Genomic DNA, 16,908 nt, shown 5'->3' on the forward strand with positions numbered 1-16,908 from the left:
GCTAAACGTGTGTTACAGAAATCTGCAGGATTCAACAAGTGGTTTGCAGACTTTTCCGGATGTTACAGTATTAATAGCTATTACGTCAGACTATGAAAAAATATTGTACGAGGAATTTTTATATACAATGTAAAACTCAATGGTACCTAAAGAGTGTGAGGGAACACCGATAAAGTAGAAAGATATTTTTTTTTTCTATTTTACCCATAGGTCAGACAATAAAATTTGACAGGCATCCTCAACCCAAATTACCACACAAAGGAAAACTTTACATCAAATCTGTCAACAGTAAAAACCCCAAACATTTTTTTGACCAAGAAAGCCCCCAAGAACAGTTTCAGGAATGCATTTTCGCATTGTCTACTGTCGGCTGCAAGTTACTCTCTAGTTTTCCCATTAAGAAAGTAACAAACATGATAATTTATTCTCACGGGACGAATCACAATACTCCAGACAGCAGACACTCAAGATGTCCTGATTTATCTCGAATTTTTTCCTTGATCAAATTGAAAGCTGCATAACTATGTATATGTACTCGTACATCTCTTGGCAGCCTGTTAATCTAACTCCATAGGAAGTTGGAAACTTACCCCATAGCTCGACAAACACCCAAACAGCCGAGACTGGACTTGGGCATTCTCTAGCACATGGATCTCCTTGTCGTTGACACAGTATTGCTCCCTGATATCTTCTTTCGAGTACACCGGAGTACCCCGTTTGGTCCGCGTTGATTTTCGACGTCCCATACTCTCATCTTCAGATTCGTAGGCGGTGGGCTCTGTCCCATAAATGTCCGCCTGGAAAAACAGAGAGTTAAAAATTAAAGATATCCGCAAAATAATGCCAAAACCCTTTTGCAAATCAATTAATAGAAGTTGAGGAAATATTAACAGGGAAAAGGAGAGAAATAGAGGTCAACATATTTCGCACTCAATCCTGAAATTAAGGACTAATTTGTTTGAACTTGATATCAGAAACCTAAGGTCAAAGCTTTTCATGCCGAACTTTTAGGTTAATTAAATTTAACCCTCAATATGAAATAGTTATACATATCCAATTTATCCATGCACATACGAGTACATAGAAAACTGGAAATGTTCACCCCTTCCTGCATAATTTGTTACACGAGCTTTAACGCCGGAAAATAATAATAATTCACATGTGAAAAATACTTGGGTTTAATCCTCCCTGTGCAAAGCTGCAGAAAAGAGAGGAAAAGATTATAGGATTATTGTTACTATTGTAGCATTGGAAATGATGAGTTTACATATTTTGTCTCTATTTCTGCCCTTTATTTCCATTTGATTGAGCTTGCATGAGACATGCTAATACACAGGGGCGAGAATTCTGAGGGTGCATGAGAGCTAGGCCGATCTTTTTCAGAGATCAAGAGACTGGAAAAAAGGTTATGCCGTCGCACACTATCAATACTATTGATGACATTGGTGGTGTGCAGAGCTTATTGACAATACTTTTTCATAGAAAAGATGGGTACTGTCAGTAGAATAGTGTGCTGGCGGGATTAGACAGTAGCTATGGAAAGAAAGAGGGAGTTACAAGCTTCCTCTCTCCTTCAGAATCTTACAGGGCCCTTAAAAGTGTATACGCTCATTTATATCACCAAGTAAAATCGGCCCTGCTATTATATGCATTATGCATACATAGGTATAAAAAATGCTTGTAGTATGAAATTTCTTCAGAACACAGCATGAATAGATATTTCTGTTTGAACAATGTACAAATATTCAAACATAACGTACAAGGTGAAAGAGCGCAACCAAAAAATCTGAAATGGGCACACGCCACACGCAAATGAAATGTGAGGCAGTTGTCTGTTATGGGTTTTATGAGTGAACCTAGTACCTACTATTGGTAGACCATATTATGTTGGTGGTCGTTGGCACTCTATGTACAGTTGGGACTACGGAATATGGAAAACTTTTGAGAGCTATTTGTTGACAAACGAGTTTGGGGCCCATTTTTCACTCAGTAGATCACTCACAATAACCCCCAGATTTACAGTCTTCATGTTGAAATGCACTTTGGGCCAACACCAACATAAAACTTTCCGAAACAAAGTCAAAAAAATTCACACAACTGACCCAATTGTTAACAAAGGTTGCCTTTCTTGCCATTAACATACAACTTTAATAACACTCTCCCTGCATAAGCTGCAGTTCATATTGCGGCCTGTAGCTTTTTGTAGTCAAGATGTCGCCTCTGAATGCTCACATATTCATAGGCTTTTACTGTGTTAACCTTGACCCCAATTCTTTGGAGAGTTTTTACTACCAGAAGTCTAAAACCATGTTTTGAGGAGACTGGAATTTTCGGCAAAAAAATTCAGACGAGTATTTCGCACTGACCCTAAAAAAATCTTCAAAGCTTCTGGCGCATGGTAGAGATAGATTTATAATGCATGAAGTGGATATACGTAACGTACGAGTATGTATGCTTTTGTTAGTTTCGTTTTCCTAATTATTTTTGCCTGGAAAGGAACCAAGTCATTATGAATACTTATTTCAAATTGCCACCAAGAAGATTGTACACTTGGACAGCACCGGGAGATTCACCTGAACACATCATAAGAAATCAAATAGATTATATCACGGTCAACAAACGATATAGAAATGCAATTAAATCAGTAAAGACATATCCAGGGGCAGATGTGCATTCCGATCATAATTTGTTAGTAGCTGAAATAGAAATAAAATATAAGAAAATACAGAGAAAGAAACATCAACAAAAGAAATTGGACCGAGAAAAACTACAGAGCAAAGATTTAATCAATGAGGCATCAGAAGAACTAAAACATAAACTTAACTCGATAGAAATGAATGAATTAACACTACTTATGAACGAAGACAATGAAGTCCATAAAAACAAAATTAATACGACATGGAACGAAATCAAAGAAATTTTAGATGGAGTAACGAAGACGAAGTTTGTAGAAGACAACTCACAGAATAAGAAACAACAGTGGATGACGGAAGAAATTCTTCAACTCATGGAAAAAAGGAGAACAGCTAAGCAGAACATCAATGAATACAGAAGAATTCAAACAGAAATTAGGAGAAAGATCAGAAAAGCAAAATCAGAGTGGCATTCACAACAATGTCTTGAAATTGAAGGATATGCACTTATACACGATTCATTCAATCAGCATAAAAAGATAAAACAATTGACAGGAAGAAAAAGATCAAGTTGTAATGGAATATTAGTGAACGATGATAACAATTTGATAATTTTATTAATGTTGATGAACGATTACAACACTGGAAAAATTATATTCTGAAACTCTTTGATGATGAACGACCTGAAGATAACGAATTGAGAAGCAATATAACAACAGGACCTGACATAACATTGGAGGAAATACAAAAAGTTCTAAAAAATTCAAAAAACAGAAAAGCTCCAGGGCCCGACTCAATACATGTTGAAATACTGAAAATGTTTGACGAAGCAACATTGAAAATTCTGATGAAACTCTTCAACACAATCTATCACACAGGACTTTTTCCAGAAGATTGGCTGAAATCTACTTTTATCCCATTACCTAAAACTTCAAGCGCTAAAAAATGTAGCGAATATAGGACAATTAGTCTTATGAGTCACGCCCTGAAAATATTCCTTAAAATCATTCATCAGAGAATATATCGGAAAATCGAAGAACATTTTGGAAACACTCAATTTGGATTTCGGGGTGGATTAGGAACGCGTGAAGCCTTATTCAGTGTGCAAGTTTTAATGCAAAGATGTAGAGATATGAATCAGGATGTTTATTGTTGCTTCATCGATTTCGAGAAGGCATTTGACCGAGTGCAGCATAGCAAGCTGATAGAGATGTTAAAGAAGACCAACATAGATGATAAAGACATACGGATTATTGGGAACTTATATTGGCAACAAAAGGCAGTAGTAAGAACAGAGAATAGTGAAACAGAAGAAGTATTTATAAAACGCGGAGTAAGGCAAGGCTGCATTCTTTCGCCGCTCTTGTTCAACCTATATTCAGAGGAGATATTTAAAGAAGCTCTAGAAAATGTAAATGAAGGAATCAACATCAATGGTACAGTCATAAATAATATTCGATATGCTGACGATACGGTGATCCTTGCAAGAAATATAGAAGAATTACAAAAGATCATGGACAACATAGTAGATAAATGTAAGAAATACGGATTAAACCTAAACACCAAGAAAACTAAATACATGATAATCAGTAAAGAGAAAAATCAAATACCAACAGATCAAAGTTTAATAGTTAATGGTGAACAACTAGAGAGAGTAAGCATTGTTTATTGCTCGGTTCCTAAACAAATAGATAGAGGAGAGATAAAGTCAAGTTCCTAATAGTATGTCTCTTATTTGTACTTTCTATATTGTTTATTGCTCGGTTCCTAAACAAATAGATAGAGGAGAGATAAAGTCAAGTTCCTAATAGTATGTCTCTTATTTGTACTTTCTAATGTACCTATAAGTACTCAGTACTCACTTTCTTTTCCAGCAACATCAGTAGAATCATGTAACTGTGGACCCTCATATGTGGCAAAATGCTTATTGCTCAATAGTATAGACTTGCAGAGTGCAGACTAAGGCACACCTTGCAGTTTGCAGTTCTAACATTTCGTATACTGCTAATGTTAATGACAATAGACTTGCAGTTCATAACATAATGGTACCACATACTGATGAAGGCTTGACACCGCATCAATCATAAAGGAAGGTACTGTTAGAGCTAGATAAGTATGTACTGTGCGATCGCAAAGTTAAGCGTCAACTAATTGCGGAATTCTGTCGCAATCAGGATAGACACTGTATAAATTGATAAGCACACTATAAAGTCTACTTAATATAAGGTGTAAAAAATGTATGTAAGTAATTTGGTGGTATTACCATTTTGAGACTAAACCCTCAGTGAGCAAGGATTCATGTGATTTTACAACCTTCAATATTGAGGAGGTAGTCATATCAAAGAACTTCAAGTTTAGAAGCCGACATGTAGAGACAATCTATAATAGACACACAGATAATTTTGAAAGCAGGGGATTTATTAATATCAATAAGTATTACGTACGAGTACATCTATATCTTATTGGCAAAACACCAGCTGTTTCAACACACAAAGGTAAACTTTTGTAAGTTACGAAAGTCAAAGTTTAGTAACTTCTTCCCACAACATAATAATTATCTTAATCAGAATAACAAACTTACCTAATACATCTCTAAAGCAATATGTTACTAACAAATCCAAAACAATATGACGAATAAGTTATTCTAAGCAATATATATGCTCCATATTATTGAAGAAAACGGAGGCCTCAAAAATCCGAAAAACCAATCCTAAGAAATCCATTCTTATCCCACACGCACAGGATTTCATAGCAGTCAACAAAAGGGAGAATGGTATAATGCAAATTATGATGAAATTTACCCTCACGCAAAAGGCCTGACCCCAAAATACTTGATAATAAGGTCATTTCTTAAAACTAAAATGGGGTCAGGAAGTGAAATATGCGAGGAATTTATCTTGTGGTAACTTAAGCCTTATTAGCTAAATCTCCTTTAGGGATGAGCTATTCATTTTCTTTATTTAGTCAAGACCAAATATCAGAGTCTCTTCGCTTTGGACAAGAACAATTGCAGTGTATCGCCTCAATACTTGATCAACACCCTGTATTTGTTACTATCCTCTATTTTTCGAGAGGTGAGCTTGACTTTCATACACTTCTATTATTTGAACAATAAAAATATTTGATGTAGGTAGTACATGTTCCACGTTAGTGACCTGAGGAACATGTTTCCTACAGACATACTGACAGTATCGTGGTGAACTTCCTAACAGACGTAGACATGAGGCTCGTATAGCACCTACAGTGAAGTGAATCTCCATTTTTTATGGAGTCAAGTTCCCATTAACATTGAAATTTATCAGTGAAGATTTAGCAAATTAGCTGTGAAGCTCAGTGAGGATTTCTTACAAGTGCCGACATTGTTTATAATGGATCGTTGGAAAAACAAAGTGGCAATCGTCACAGGCGCTAGTTCCGGCATTGGAGCGGCCATAGCCAACAGGCTCGTATAGCACCTACAGTGAAGTGAATCTCCATTTTTTATGGAGTCAAGTTCCCAATAACTTTGAAATTTATCAGTGAAGATTTAGCAAATTAGCTGTGAAATTCAGTGAAGATTTCTTACAATTGCCGACATTGTTTATAATGGATCGTTGGAAAAACAAAGTGGCAATCGTCACAGGCGCTAGTTCCGGCATTGGAGCGGCCATAGCCAAAATGTAATAACTATGCTAACTCTAGAAATGTTACCCCTCTGTCTCACATTACGTTTTCATTGTCACTCACAGAGCACCACCACTGGAAAGAAAAGTGGATTTCTGGAGCTCTCAGAACAACAAGTGCATCAGGAAGAGGAAAATCATTGTGTTGCAGAACACTTCTTGATGAAAAAACTAGAGCACTTTTTATGGTGAAGGACGGGTGTTGACAGGAGAAAAGAACAGACAGAAGGAGGGAGGGAAACAAAGAGACTGGTCAGGGCAGTGCATGGTAGAGATAGATTTATAATGCATGAAGTGGATATACGTAACGTACGAGTATGTATGCTTTTGTTAGTTTCGTTTTCATAATTATATTTCTCAACAGTGGGGTAATTAGGATACAAGTAGATGGAAGTACCTACTTAGCAGGGACAAGATTGCAACCTTTGTCTGAAAGTCGGCAGGAATGCATTTACGCATTGTCTACTGTCGGCTGAAAGTTACTCTCTAGTTTTCCCATGAAGAAAGTAACAAACATGATAATTTATTCTTACGGGACGAATCACAATACTCCAGATGTCCTGATATATCTCGAATTTTTTCCTTGATCAAATTGAAAGCTGCATAACTATGTATATGTACTCGTACATCTCTTGGCAGCCTGTTAATCTAACTAGAGTGGAGAAAATAAAGGTAAGTCTAGTATAAGACGGTATAAGGTGTGTCCACACACAGTCGATCGGCCATCGATCGATGTCGACTGAAACGTCTACGTTGCCTCGACAACATAGATGTTTCTCGTCGATCGACGGCCGGTCATACCTTTAGAGCTGCACGCTTATCCCACATTAATTTCATTCACGTGCGGTGTTTTCGGTTCAAGGTTTCCACAAGTTGGTGGTGTTTGAGGTACTTGGATTATTGTCTTTCTAACATAGACATTTGCACCGAGACAAGTTCTAACATAGACATTTGCACCGAGACAACTTTTTTTGTGTGACCAACATGGTTAAACTTTCCAACGCGTGTCTTGAGTTAACTCTTAAAATAAGAACCAAGGTGTGGGCATGTGTGCGGTTAGAAACTTAAAACGGGGAAGAAGGTAACAGACAGAAGAGGGAGAAAGAGGAGGAGGAGGAGGAGGAGGAAGAGGAGAAGGAGGAAGGGAAAAAGAAAAGAAAAAACTTTGGCTCTATTGATTTCAAAATTTTCATTACTTTCCTTTTTAATTTCCCGTTTCCTCAAGGTGCAGAGAGGTGACTTTCAGCAGGTTCCTTGCGCGAGAAAACCCAGGGAATCCCGGGATAGAAGAATTTAACACCGATAAATTTGTAGCCTGCTAATAAGCGGTATTATGATGGCAAAGAAGAATAAAATTATGAAAGAAGTAAGGAGAGATTAGGAGTGAAAAGAATTACGACTGGGGAAGGAAAGTGAGAAAGAGGTGGTGAAGAAGATGGAGAAAGAAGGGATTACCTAGCTGAGGAAGATGGGGACGGAGTAAAAGAAGAATAGGAAAGTTGTAGAGAATAGAGGAAAAGGAGTGTTAGGATGGGGTAGTAAGGGAATAGAAGGAGAAGGAGTACTGTGTTGATTGGTGAGGTAAAAGAAGGAGAAAAGAAGTGTCAGTACAGGGTAAAAGGGGGATATAAGAATTCTATAAGGACGGGATAAAAAGGCCAGTTTGAGGGTAGTGTACGGACGGGGCAAAAGGGAACTAGAATAAGTGTTAAGATAAGGAAAGAGGCATAGAAGAAGTGTCAGGCCGGTATAAAAAGGGAATAATATTCGGATGAAAGACTGGAATGGGGATGGAGTAAATGAGGGGTAGAAAAATCTGATAAGGGGCAAGAACAGTGAAATAAGAATTACTTTTTCTCCATAGCCAAACTGTTGGTTCAAGATGGACTACGGGTTGTGGGATTGGCGAGACGAGTGGAGAAAATAAAGGTAAGTCTAGTATAAGACGGTATAAGGTGTGTCCACATGTAGTCGGCCGGCCATCGATCGATGTCGACTGAAACGTCTACGTTGCCTCGACAACATAGATGTTTCTCGTCGATCGACGGCCGGTCGACTATGTTTGGACACACCTTTAGAGCTGCATGCTTATCCCACATTAATTTCATTCACGTGCGGTGTTTTCGGTTCAAGGTTTCCACAAGTTGGTGGTACTTGGATTATTGTCTTTCTAACATAGACATTTGCACCGAGACAAGTTACTTTCTTGTGTGACCAACATGGTTAAACTTTCCAACGCGTGTCTTGAGTTAACTCTTAAAATACGAACCAAGGTGTGGGCATGTGTGCGGTTAGAAACTTAAAACGGGGAAGAAGGTAACAGACAGAAGAGGGAGAAAAAGGAGGAGGAGGAAGAGGAAGAGGAGGCGAAGGAGGAGGGGAAAAGAAAAGAAAAAACTTTGGCTCTATTGATTTCAAAATTTTCATTACTTTCCTTTTTAATTTCCCGTTTCCTCAAGGTGCAGAGAGCTAATTATATTTCTCAACAGTGGGGTAATTAGGATACAAGTAGATGGAAGTACCTACTTAGCAGGGACAAGATTGCAGCCTTTGTCTGAAAGTCGGCAGGAATGCATTTTCGCATTGTCTACTGTCGGCTGCAAGTTACTCTCTAGTTTTCCCATTAAGAAAGTAACAAACATGATAATTTATTCTCACGGGACGAATCACAATACTCCAGACAGCAGACACTCAAGATGTCCTGATTTATCTCGAATTTTTTCCTTGATCAAATTGAAAGCTGCATAACTATGTATATGTACTCGTACATCTCTTGGCAGCCTGTTAATCTAACTCCATAGGAAGTTGGAAACTTACCCCATAGCTCGACAAACACCCAAACAGCCGAGACTGGACTTGGGCATTCTCTAGCACATGGATCTCCTTGTCGTTGACACAGTATTGCTCCCTGATATCTTCTTTCGAGTACACCGGAGTACCCCGTTTGGTCCGCGTTGATTTTCGACGTCCCATACTCTCATCTTCAGATTCGTAGGCGGTGGGCTCTGTCCCATAAATGTCCGCCTGGAAAAACAGAGAGTTAAAAATTAAAGATATCCGCAAAATAATGCCAAAACCCTTTTGCAAATCAATTAATAGAAGTTGAGGAAATATTAACAGGGAAAAGGAGAGAAATAGAGGTCAACATATTTCGCACTCAATCCTGAAATTAAGGACTAATTTGTTTGAACTTGATATCAGAAACCTAAGGTCAAAAATCCGCAAAATAATGTCAACCTTTTTGCAAATGCAAGAAGTTGAGGAAATATTAACAAGGAAAAGCAGAGAAATAGAGGTCAACATATTTCGCACTCAATCCTGAAATTAAGGACTAATTTGTTTGAACTTGATATCAGAAACCTAAGGTCAAAGCTTTTCATGCCGAACTTTTAGGTTAATTAAATTTAACCCTCAATATGAAATAGTTATACATATCCAATTTATCCATGCACATACGAGTACATAGAAAACTGGAAATGTTCACCCCTTCCTGCATAATTTGTTACACGAGCTTTAACGCCGGAAAATAATAATAATTCACATGTGAAAAATACTTGGGTTTAATCCTCCCTGTGCAAAGCTGCAGAAAAGAGAGGAAAAGATTATAGGATTATTGTTACTATTGTAGCATTGGAAATGATGAGTTTACATATTTTGTCTCTATTTCTGCCCTTTATTTCCATTTGATTGAGCTTGCATGAGACATGCTAATACACAGGGGCGAGAATTCTGAGGGTGCATGAGAGCTAGGCCGATCTTTTTCAGAGATCAAGAGACTAGAAAAAAGGTTATGCCGTCGCACACTATCAATACTATTGACGACATTGGTGGTGTGCGGAGCTTATTGACAATACTTTTTCATAGAAAAGATGGGTACTGTCAGTAGAATAGTGTGCTGGCGGGATTAGAGAGTAGCTATGGAAAAAAAGGGAGTTACAAGCTTCTTCTCTCCTTCAGAATCTTACAGGGCCCTTAAAAGTGTATACGCTCATTTATATCACCAAGTAAAATCGGCCCTGCTAATACATGTAACGTACATGCATACATAGGTATAACAAATGCTTGTAGAATGAAATTTCTTCAGAACACAGCATGAATAGATATTTCTGTTTGAACAATGTACAAATATTCATACATAACGTACAAGGTGAAAGAGCGCAACCAAAAAATCTGAAATGGGCACACGCAAATGAAATGTGAGGCAGTTGTCTGTTATGGGTTTTATGAGTGAACCTAGTACCTACTATTGGTATATTATGTCGGTGGTCGTTGGCACTCTATGTACAGTTGGGACTACGGAATATGGAAAACTTTTGAGAGCTATATGTTGACAAACGAGTTTGGGGCCCATTTTTCACTCAGTAGATCACTCACAATAACCCCCAGATTTACAGTCTTCATGTTGAAATGCACTTTGGGCCAACACCAACATTAAACTTGCCGAAACAAAGTCAAGAAAATTAAGAAAATTCACACAACTGACCCAATTGTTAACAAAGGTTGCCTTTATTGCCATTAACATACAACTTTAATAACACTCTCCCTGCATAAGCTGTAGTTCATATTGCGGCCTGTAGCTTTTTGTAGTCAAGATGTCGCCTCTGAATGCTCACATATTCACAGGCTTTTACAGTGTTAACCTTGACCCCAATTCTTTGGAGAGTTTTTACTACCAGAAGTCTAAACCATGTTTTGAGGAGACTGGAATTTTCGGCAAAAAAATTCAGACGAGTATTTCGCACTGACCCTAAAAAAATCTTCAAAGCTTCTGATTTTCTGATATACCAGGAGATTTTCAGGTATGAATGGGATATTTTGAAAGTCTTACCTGGGTGGAGACACTATTCCTGTAATGGTATCCACTACTGCTAGCCGGCCTCCCTGAAACAGCAACAGAGTAAATATTAATTCAGCAAAATATTAACGGTAAACATTAATTCAACAAAGGAGTAAATAATTCAACGAAAGTTGGGTAAATATCAAGGAAGGTAAAGGTCAATTTGAACAAAATAAATGTACTTGCGGGCTTTCAGAAAGTTTCATTTTATTATTTGTTTATTTATTTTATTAAAATTCCCTCGTTCGTTCTGAAGAGGGGCAAGGGATACTGCAGACTCTCAAGAAGAAACATTGCATCCGTTTTCAATAATATTACCTACTTTTCAACCTTTCATCATATATTTTCAAGGTTGACCTTTTCACAAAGCTACAGAAAAAAGCATACAGGAGAGTTACTTGGGTCCTAGTAGTTGCTTTGGATTTATCTTGGAAAAGTATGTCAGTATTGTCAGTACCTACTATCATAATATTATCCACTATCCAGCGATTGTTATGTTTATAGAGTACAAGTGCTCGTAATATGTATAGATTGTAAGTTAGCAATTAATAACGTTTTCAGGGGTCTACTAAAATACAGGCTACACAGGGCCCGTATTGGCAAGGGGGTCCCAAGACAACATTCTCCCGGATTTTATTCAACAAAGGAGTAAATAATTCAACGAAAGTTGGGTAAACATCAAGAAAGGTAAAGGTCAGTTTGAACAAAATAAATGTGCTTGCGGGCTTTCAGAAAGTTTCATTTTATTATTTGTTTATTTATTTTATTAAAATTCCCTCGTTTGTTCTGAAGAGGGGCAAGGGATACTGCAGACTCTCAAGAAGAAACATAGCATCCGTTTTCAATAATATTACCTACTTTTCAACCTTTCATCATAAATTTTCAAGGTTGATCTTTTCACAAAGCTACAGAAAAAAGCATACAGGAGAGTTATTGGGTCCTAGTAGTAGCTTTGGATTTATCTTGGAAAAGTATGTCAGTATTGTCAATACCTACTATCATAATATTATCCACTATCCAGAGATTGTTATGTTTGTAGAGTACAAGTGCTCGTAATATGTATAATTGTATACACTATACATTGTAAGTTAGCAAGTAATAACGTTTTCAGGGGTCTACTAAAATACAGGCTACACAGGGCCCGTATTGGCAAGGGGGTCCCAAGACAACATTCTCCCGGATTTCTTGCTATTTTCTCGCATGCGACTTTTCCAAATTGTGTGAAAACTCGAATACACTTAGCTAGTAACTACATGCGAATCCATGGAACAGGGAAAAAATAGGTTGAAAAGACCTGTTTTTTGTCGCCTCATTACCTGGTACTACATATTATAGATAGAGAGGTATCTATCAAATATAATTTACATACCAATATCTACAGAAGAACAGAAGTGAACATTTTTATTTAAATGAATTTTTCGGCAGCTAGCTCTACATCAGACATAGGAAGACCGACACAGACTGTCGTTATGTAAATAGGTACCTACCTAGCGCAAACACTGAAATTTACTTTCTACGGTTTCTAAACTAAAGTATAATTAAAGATTCCTGAAGAAACAGTGGTTTGGTTAGAGCAAATACTGTCTACTCGATGAAGAATTCTAATAATACCTATATTTCTTCATGTTTTTGTGGGTTCAGCGCATAACTTATAGTATTTTGGTTTTTGTGGGAAGAAATTTAACTCTTGCTACAGCAATTCGTGTTCGGGTTTTTACCCTAAAGAAGAATGAAGGAGATAAAAACGTGAAGTGAAATAAAATAAAACGAGAAGCAACTAATGGAAAGAAAATAAAAACGGAATATTAATTACTACTAAAATGCCTGTAGGAAGCGAGGAAAAGTCTTGGAGGCAGTTTATTTTCTTAGAAAATCTCATAACGTTCCTTCTTACTGTGGGGGAAAGGGAGGTGCGGGGTTCGACGCCAGGACATGACTAGAATTGTTATTAAGGAATAGCAAAATCTTGTAAAAGTGAAAAATAATGGAGGCGTTACCCTTCTCACCCTCAGTACACATACACAATGCACATATTTTAGAGTTCTGTTCCACATTCCATTAGGAAATTAGTGAATAATTGTTTTAAAATGTTTGTATGTAGTTATATGTATGTGATGCTAAGTATTTCTGTATGTGCCTGTGCGTTCTTAGAGAATTAGGAAAGAAGAAAAAATTTGGTTCCCTCTTCAACTTTTCCCTCTTCGCACCTCCTTCCCCCCTCTCTCTTTGAACAATTAAAGGTCAATGCTCACTAAGGCCCAGTAATTAGAAATGTTACATCTCTCCATGTCTTCTTCATCTTTGGAATTAAACTCGCTAGTCCGGCTAAACAAACGGGCAACTTGATTGATTAATCGAAATTAACAACAGTTCTTCAAAGCCCGAGCGCTTGTGTAATTAATTGAACACAATCAAACAATAATAAAAATATCCGGAACAACAGAAAAGTGTAACGCCATTCTTCTCGGAGGTTTTCGCCTAAACTTTGCGTGAACCAATTAGAAATGATAATTGAATTAAAAACAAAACGAGGGTATAATTAATAATTGAAACTTAAAATGAGGAATCCTTATTCCCCCCGCCTTGTAATTGCTTAATTGAAACGAATGTTATCTTGTTCCCTATAAGGACTTCTTAGTCTGTCCTACCAGCCTAAAGCTAAACTCTCTAATCTAAACAATTAATCAGAAGGCTATGGTGTGCTTTCAGGCCCAGGTTTATTGGTTATTGCAGGCCCGTATTCAAGATTTTATTGAGGGGGGGAGAGTCGAAACAGTGAAGTACCGGGGGAGGGGGGTCCCTAAATACCGCCCTGTATTATTGTAGGGGGCATTCGCAGGACGGAAGGAGGGAGGGAGAGATACTCGAGATCTAAAGAATATTACCTGAAAGCTGAAAGAGAGTTGGGGTTGAAATCTCGGTCCTCCCCAATTCCTGTTCTCTCTACGTCTGACTGCTTTCTACCCAGTCTCCACAGCTCTCCAGTCTACCTCACTTGGTTATTCATTCATCTGAGTTAAGTGCTCTAATGCCTGATGGGGGTAGTAGGTGCATTCAAGAAAATGATGACAGTTTTCCATGGAAATGGAAAGCGCTCGCTGTCCTGCTGTTTCCACTCAGCAGGGTAGTACCCCGGTCCCATTCAGCAGGAAAACTGAGGAAATTAAACCTGGTAGGACAGGAAGGAAGGGAGGTGAGGAGAGGGAGAAGAGACAGAAAAGTGAGGAGGGGAAGAGGGAGAACGGGCAGAGAGAGGAAGAGGAGGAGGAGGAGGAGGAGAAGGTAGAGAAAGAGATTAAAGAAAGTTTTATTTTGTTCTGTTCTCATTAAAGAGCTGGTAACATTTTGTATGTCTGTTTGTCTGTGCGTATACGAGTACTTACATCGTCCTGTAGAAGAAATAAAGTTTGCACGACTGTTACCCATACTTGTATTGAAAGACTTTTGTCCCACAAGCAGAGCTACACTTGAAGTAAAAAGTATGCAATGAGAAGGTTTGCGAAAATTCTAGAGTGTACCGAGAATTCCAGAATGGTACCCTCTTCTGTATATTTGATTGTAAAGTTGACTTTGAAAATTTGAGTAGTAAAAACTTATTTCGAAATAATAAATAAATAGCAAAAATTGGCTCTACAGATATGCACATCAACATGACAACATTAGAGAGACGAATTAGATCAATTAGATACTGTAAATCCAGGTTTAAAATTGGACTTCATTTTCATTTCGTTCGATCAATAAGGATGTAATTACATAAATAGGTTTATTACCTGATAAATTCCCAAGAATTGTTTGCACACTTCATTTAATTAAAAATATAAATAATAATAATAATAATAATAATCTCAATAATACATAAACACCTGCCTATTTCATATATTATTTTGAGCTCTAAAAAACGAAGAAGATCACGTGTAAACTTTCAGCTCAAAAGCCTAGATTTTCCGCTCGGTGCTAAAATCATTTTTATTACCTATCCTTCCAAGTTTTCCCATTGTTCCTTCTGGTGAATATTCTTTATGTGTTTTGTGTCCTCCCACACCGCGGTGTCTATTAAACGGAGGCATTTTATGGCTCTATTTTTGTTCTTTTCCTTTTCTTATGGCTATTTATATCTTGGTCATGAAGCATCTGTGTCCTGTGTAAATAAAGAAGTAAAAAACACTAACGCTGCCTAGAAAATAGGCCTCTATTGTTTGATATCGGGTCCGCAAAAGTGCAAGTGACCGAAATAGAACTTGCTGATCTGATAAGTTAGTATTAGTAAGTTTTGGATTTTACAGCGTCTCAGTAATTCAGTAAGATATTATATTATGTTGTCAAATTAGATTAATAATCCTGTAGAAAGACTATTCTAGATTTTCGTTGCATTTCAGAAAACCCAGGAACATTCTCAAGAAATAGGGTAAACATGTTCAACAGATGAACCACAAAGGAAATTTACTCGTGAAATGTTAGACCTCAATACCTCATACGGTTTCTAGAGAGCCGTATAAGCCTCCTCTAAGTTTGGAAGCTTGTGTTGGAACACTTCTTCTGAATGAGCTCTACATATAGTTCACTGAATTACATGTAATTATGTGTGTAAGTAGTACTTAAGTAAGCACTTGAAAAACAATCTTCTTCTACGACCACACAGTAGAAAAAGGCGTGTCTGCAGAGAAATAAGAATAGATGTGGAAGGAAATGGAGAAAACATCGGCATGGATATGATAAGTAAGAAAATAGAAACAGTCAAGAGAGTTCGAAAATATTCAGAGCATAAACGTGGAAATCGCGGGACACGCCGAGAGAAAAAACAATTTGTGCTCAAATTTGGAACATAAATCGTTGAGCAAAACGTTGAGATCCGTTTCCGGTTGATTTGATTGCGATCGCATCTCACTCAGTGATTGACAGCGGGCTGAGATGGATCGTTGGATTGGTCGTATTGTGCTAGTGACAGGAGCGTGTTCTTCATTGGGTGAAACCCTATGTAAGGAGTTGGCCCTGAGTGGACTCACTGTGGTGGGCCTGGCACGGAGACGTCATCGCGTGAGGGTAAGTCAAGCACCTTGGATAACAATCACCCTTAAGGCCAGCTAATCACTAGTAGGTAGACCTGACGACAGGTACATCTGATCAGGTCTACCTGATAGTGTGTGTGTGCTCATCAGGTAGACCTGACAGACGGACCTTTTCAGCCGTACTTGTCAATTCCACCTGATAGTGAGCGACTGGCCCAATAGGCGAAAATAACGCATTTTTTGCCACCTCTTTGAGCTCCATTATTTTGTGGACAACGGCTTAAATCAAATATTTAGAGGTCCACTGCAGTTCCGAAGGTCGAGTTTTACCACCGTGGATTCTCTCAGGTTTGAGTTCAATCCGAAGTTAACCTGGCTATTAAGTATAGGGAAATCTTCGTTTCATCTCAATCCCGAGTTGGTAAACCCCAGAATAATTGTAAGAGCCAGGCCGTCCTGCTTGCCAGGCAAGCGTTCATTTAACCACCACTCTCTGCTACTGAGGTCATATTTTAGTGGTACTACGTATACGTACTACGTAGTACGTACCTACACATACGTAAACGGGGTCAGGACTCTTTCTGGACGGTTGGGAGTGTGGGGATTTGGGAGTGGATAGGGGAGGAATGAAATAAATTATTTATTTATTATAAACGTTAATCGGAATTGAGTATTTTTATAAGCCAGACTAAAAACAACATGGAGTCTGGATACTGTAAGCAAAAAACATTTTTTTTTTTTATTAAAAAAAAAAAAAAAAAAAATAAAAA

At 37.8% G+C, this 16,908-nt stretch overlaps 1 protein-coding gene across 2 annotated transcripts in view; it reads left to right on the top strand.

Moving 5' to 3' along the window:
* Positions 1-6,099: 6,099 nt before the first annotated feature.
* Positions 6,100-16,908, top strand: part of LOC103505375 (dehydrogenase/reductase SDR family member 11-like) — a 45,625-nt gene continuing 34,816 nt past the window's right edge. The window contains exons 1-2 of one of the 2 annotated variants that reach the window (XM_008469706.3): positions 6,100-6,290; positions 8,165-8,224. In XM_008469706.3, the coding sequence (XP_008467928.1) occupies positions 6,219-6,290; positions 8,165-8,224 (132 nt within the window). In that variant the 5' untranslated portion in view covers positions 6,100-6,218. Of the gene's footprint in view, positions 6,291-8,164; positions 8,225-15,907; positions 16,173-16,908 lie in introns of those variants that run through there. The other variant, XM_008469704.3, reaches the window with a different exon arrangement.

Source organism: Diaphorina citri, unplaced genomic scaffold (assembly GCF_000475195.1).
Source record: "Diaphorina citri unplaced genomic scaffold, Diaci psyllid genome assembly version 1.1 scaffold170, whole genome shotgun sequence".
NCBI lineage: Eukaryota > Metazoa > Arthropoda > Insecta > Hemiptera > Psyllidae > Diaphorina > Diaphorina citri.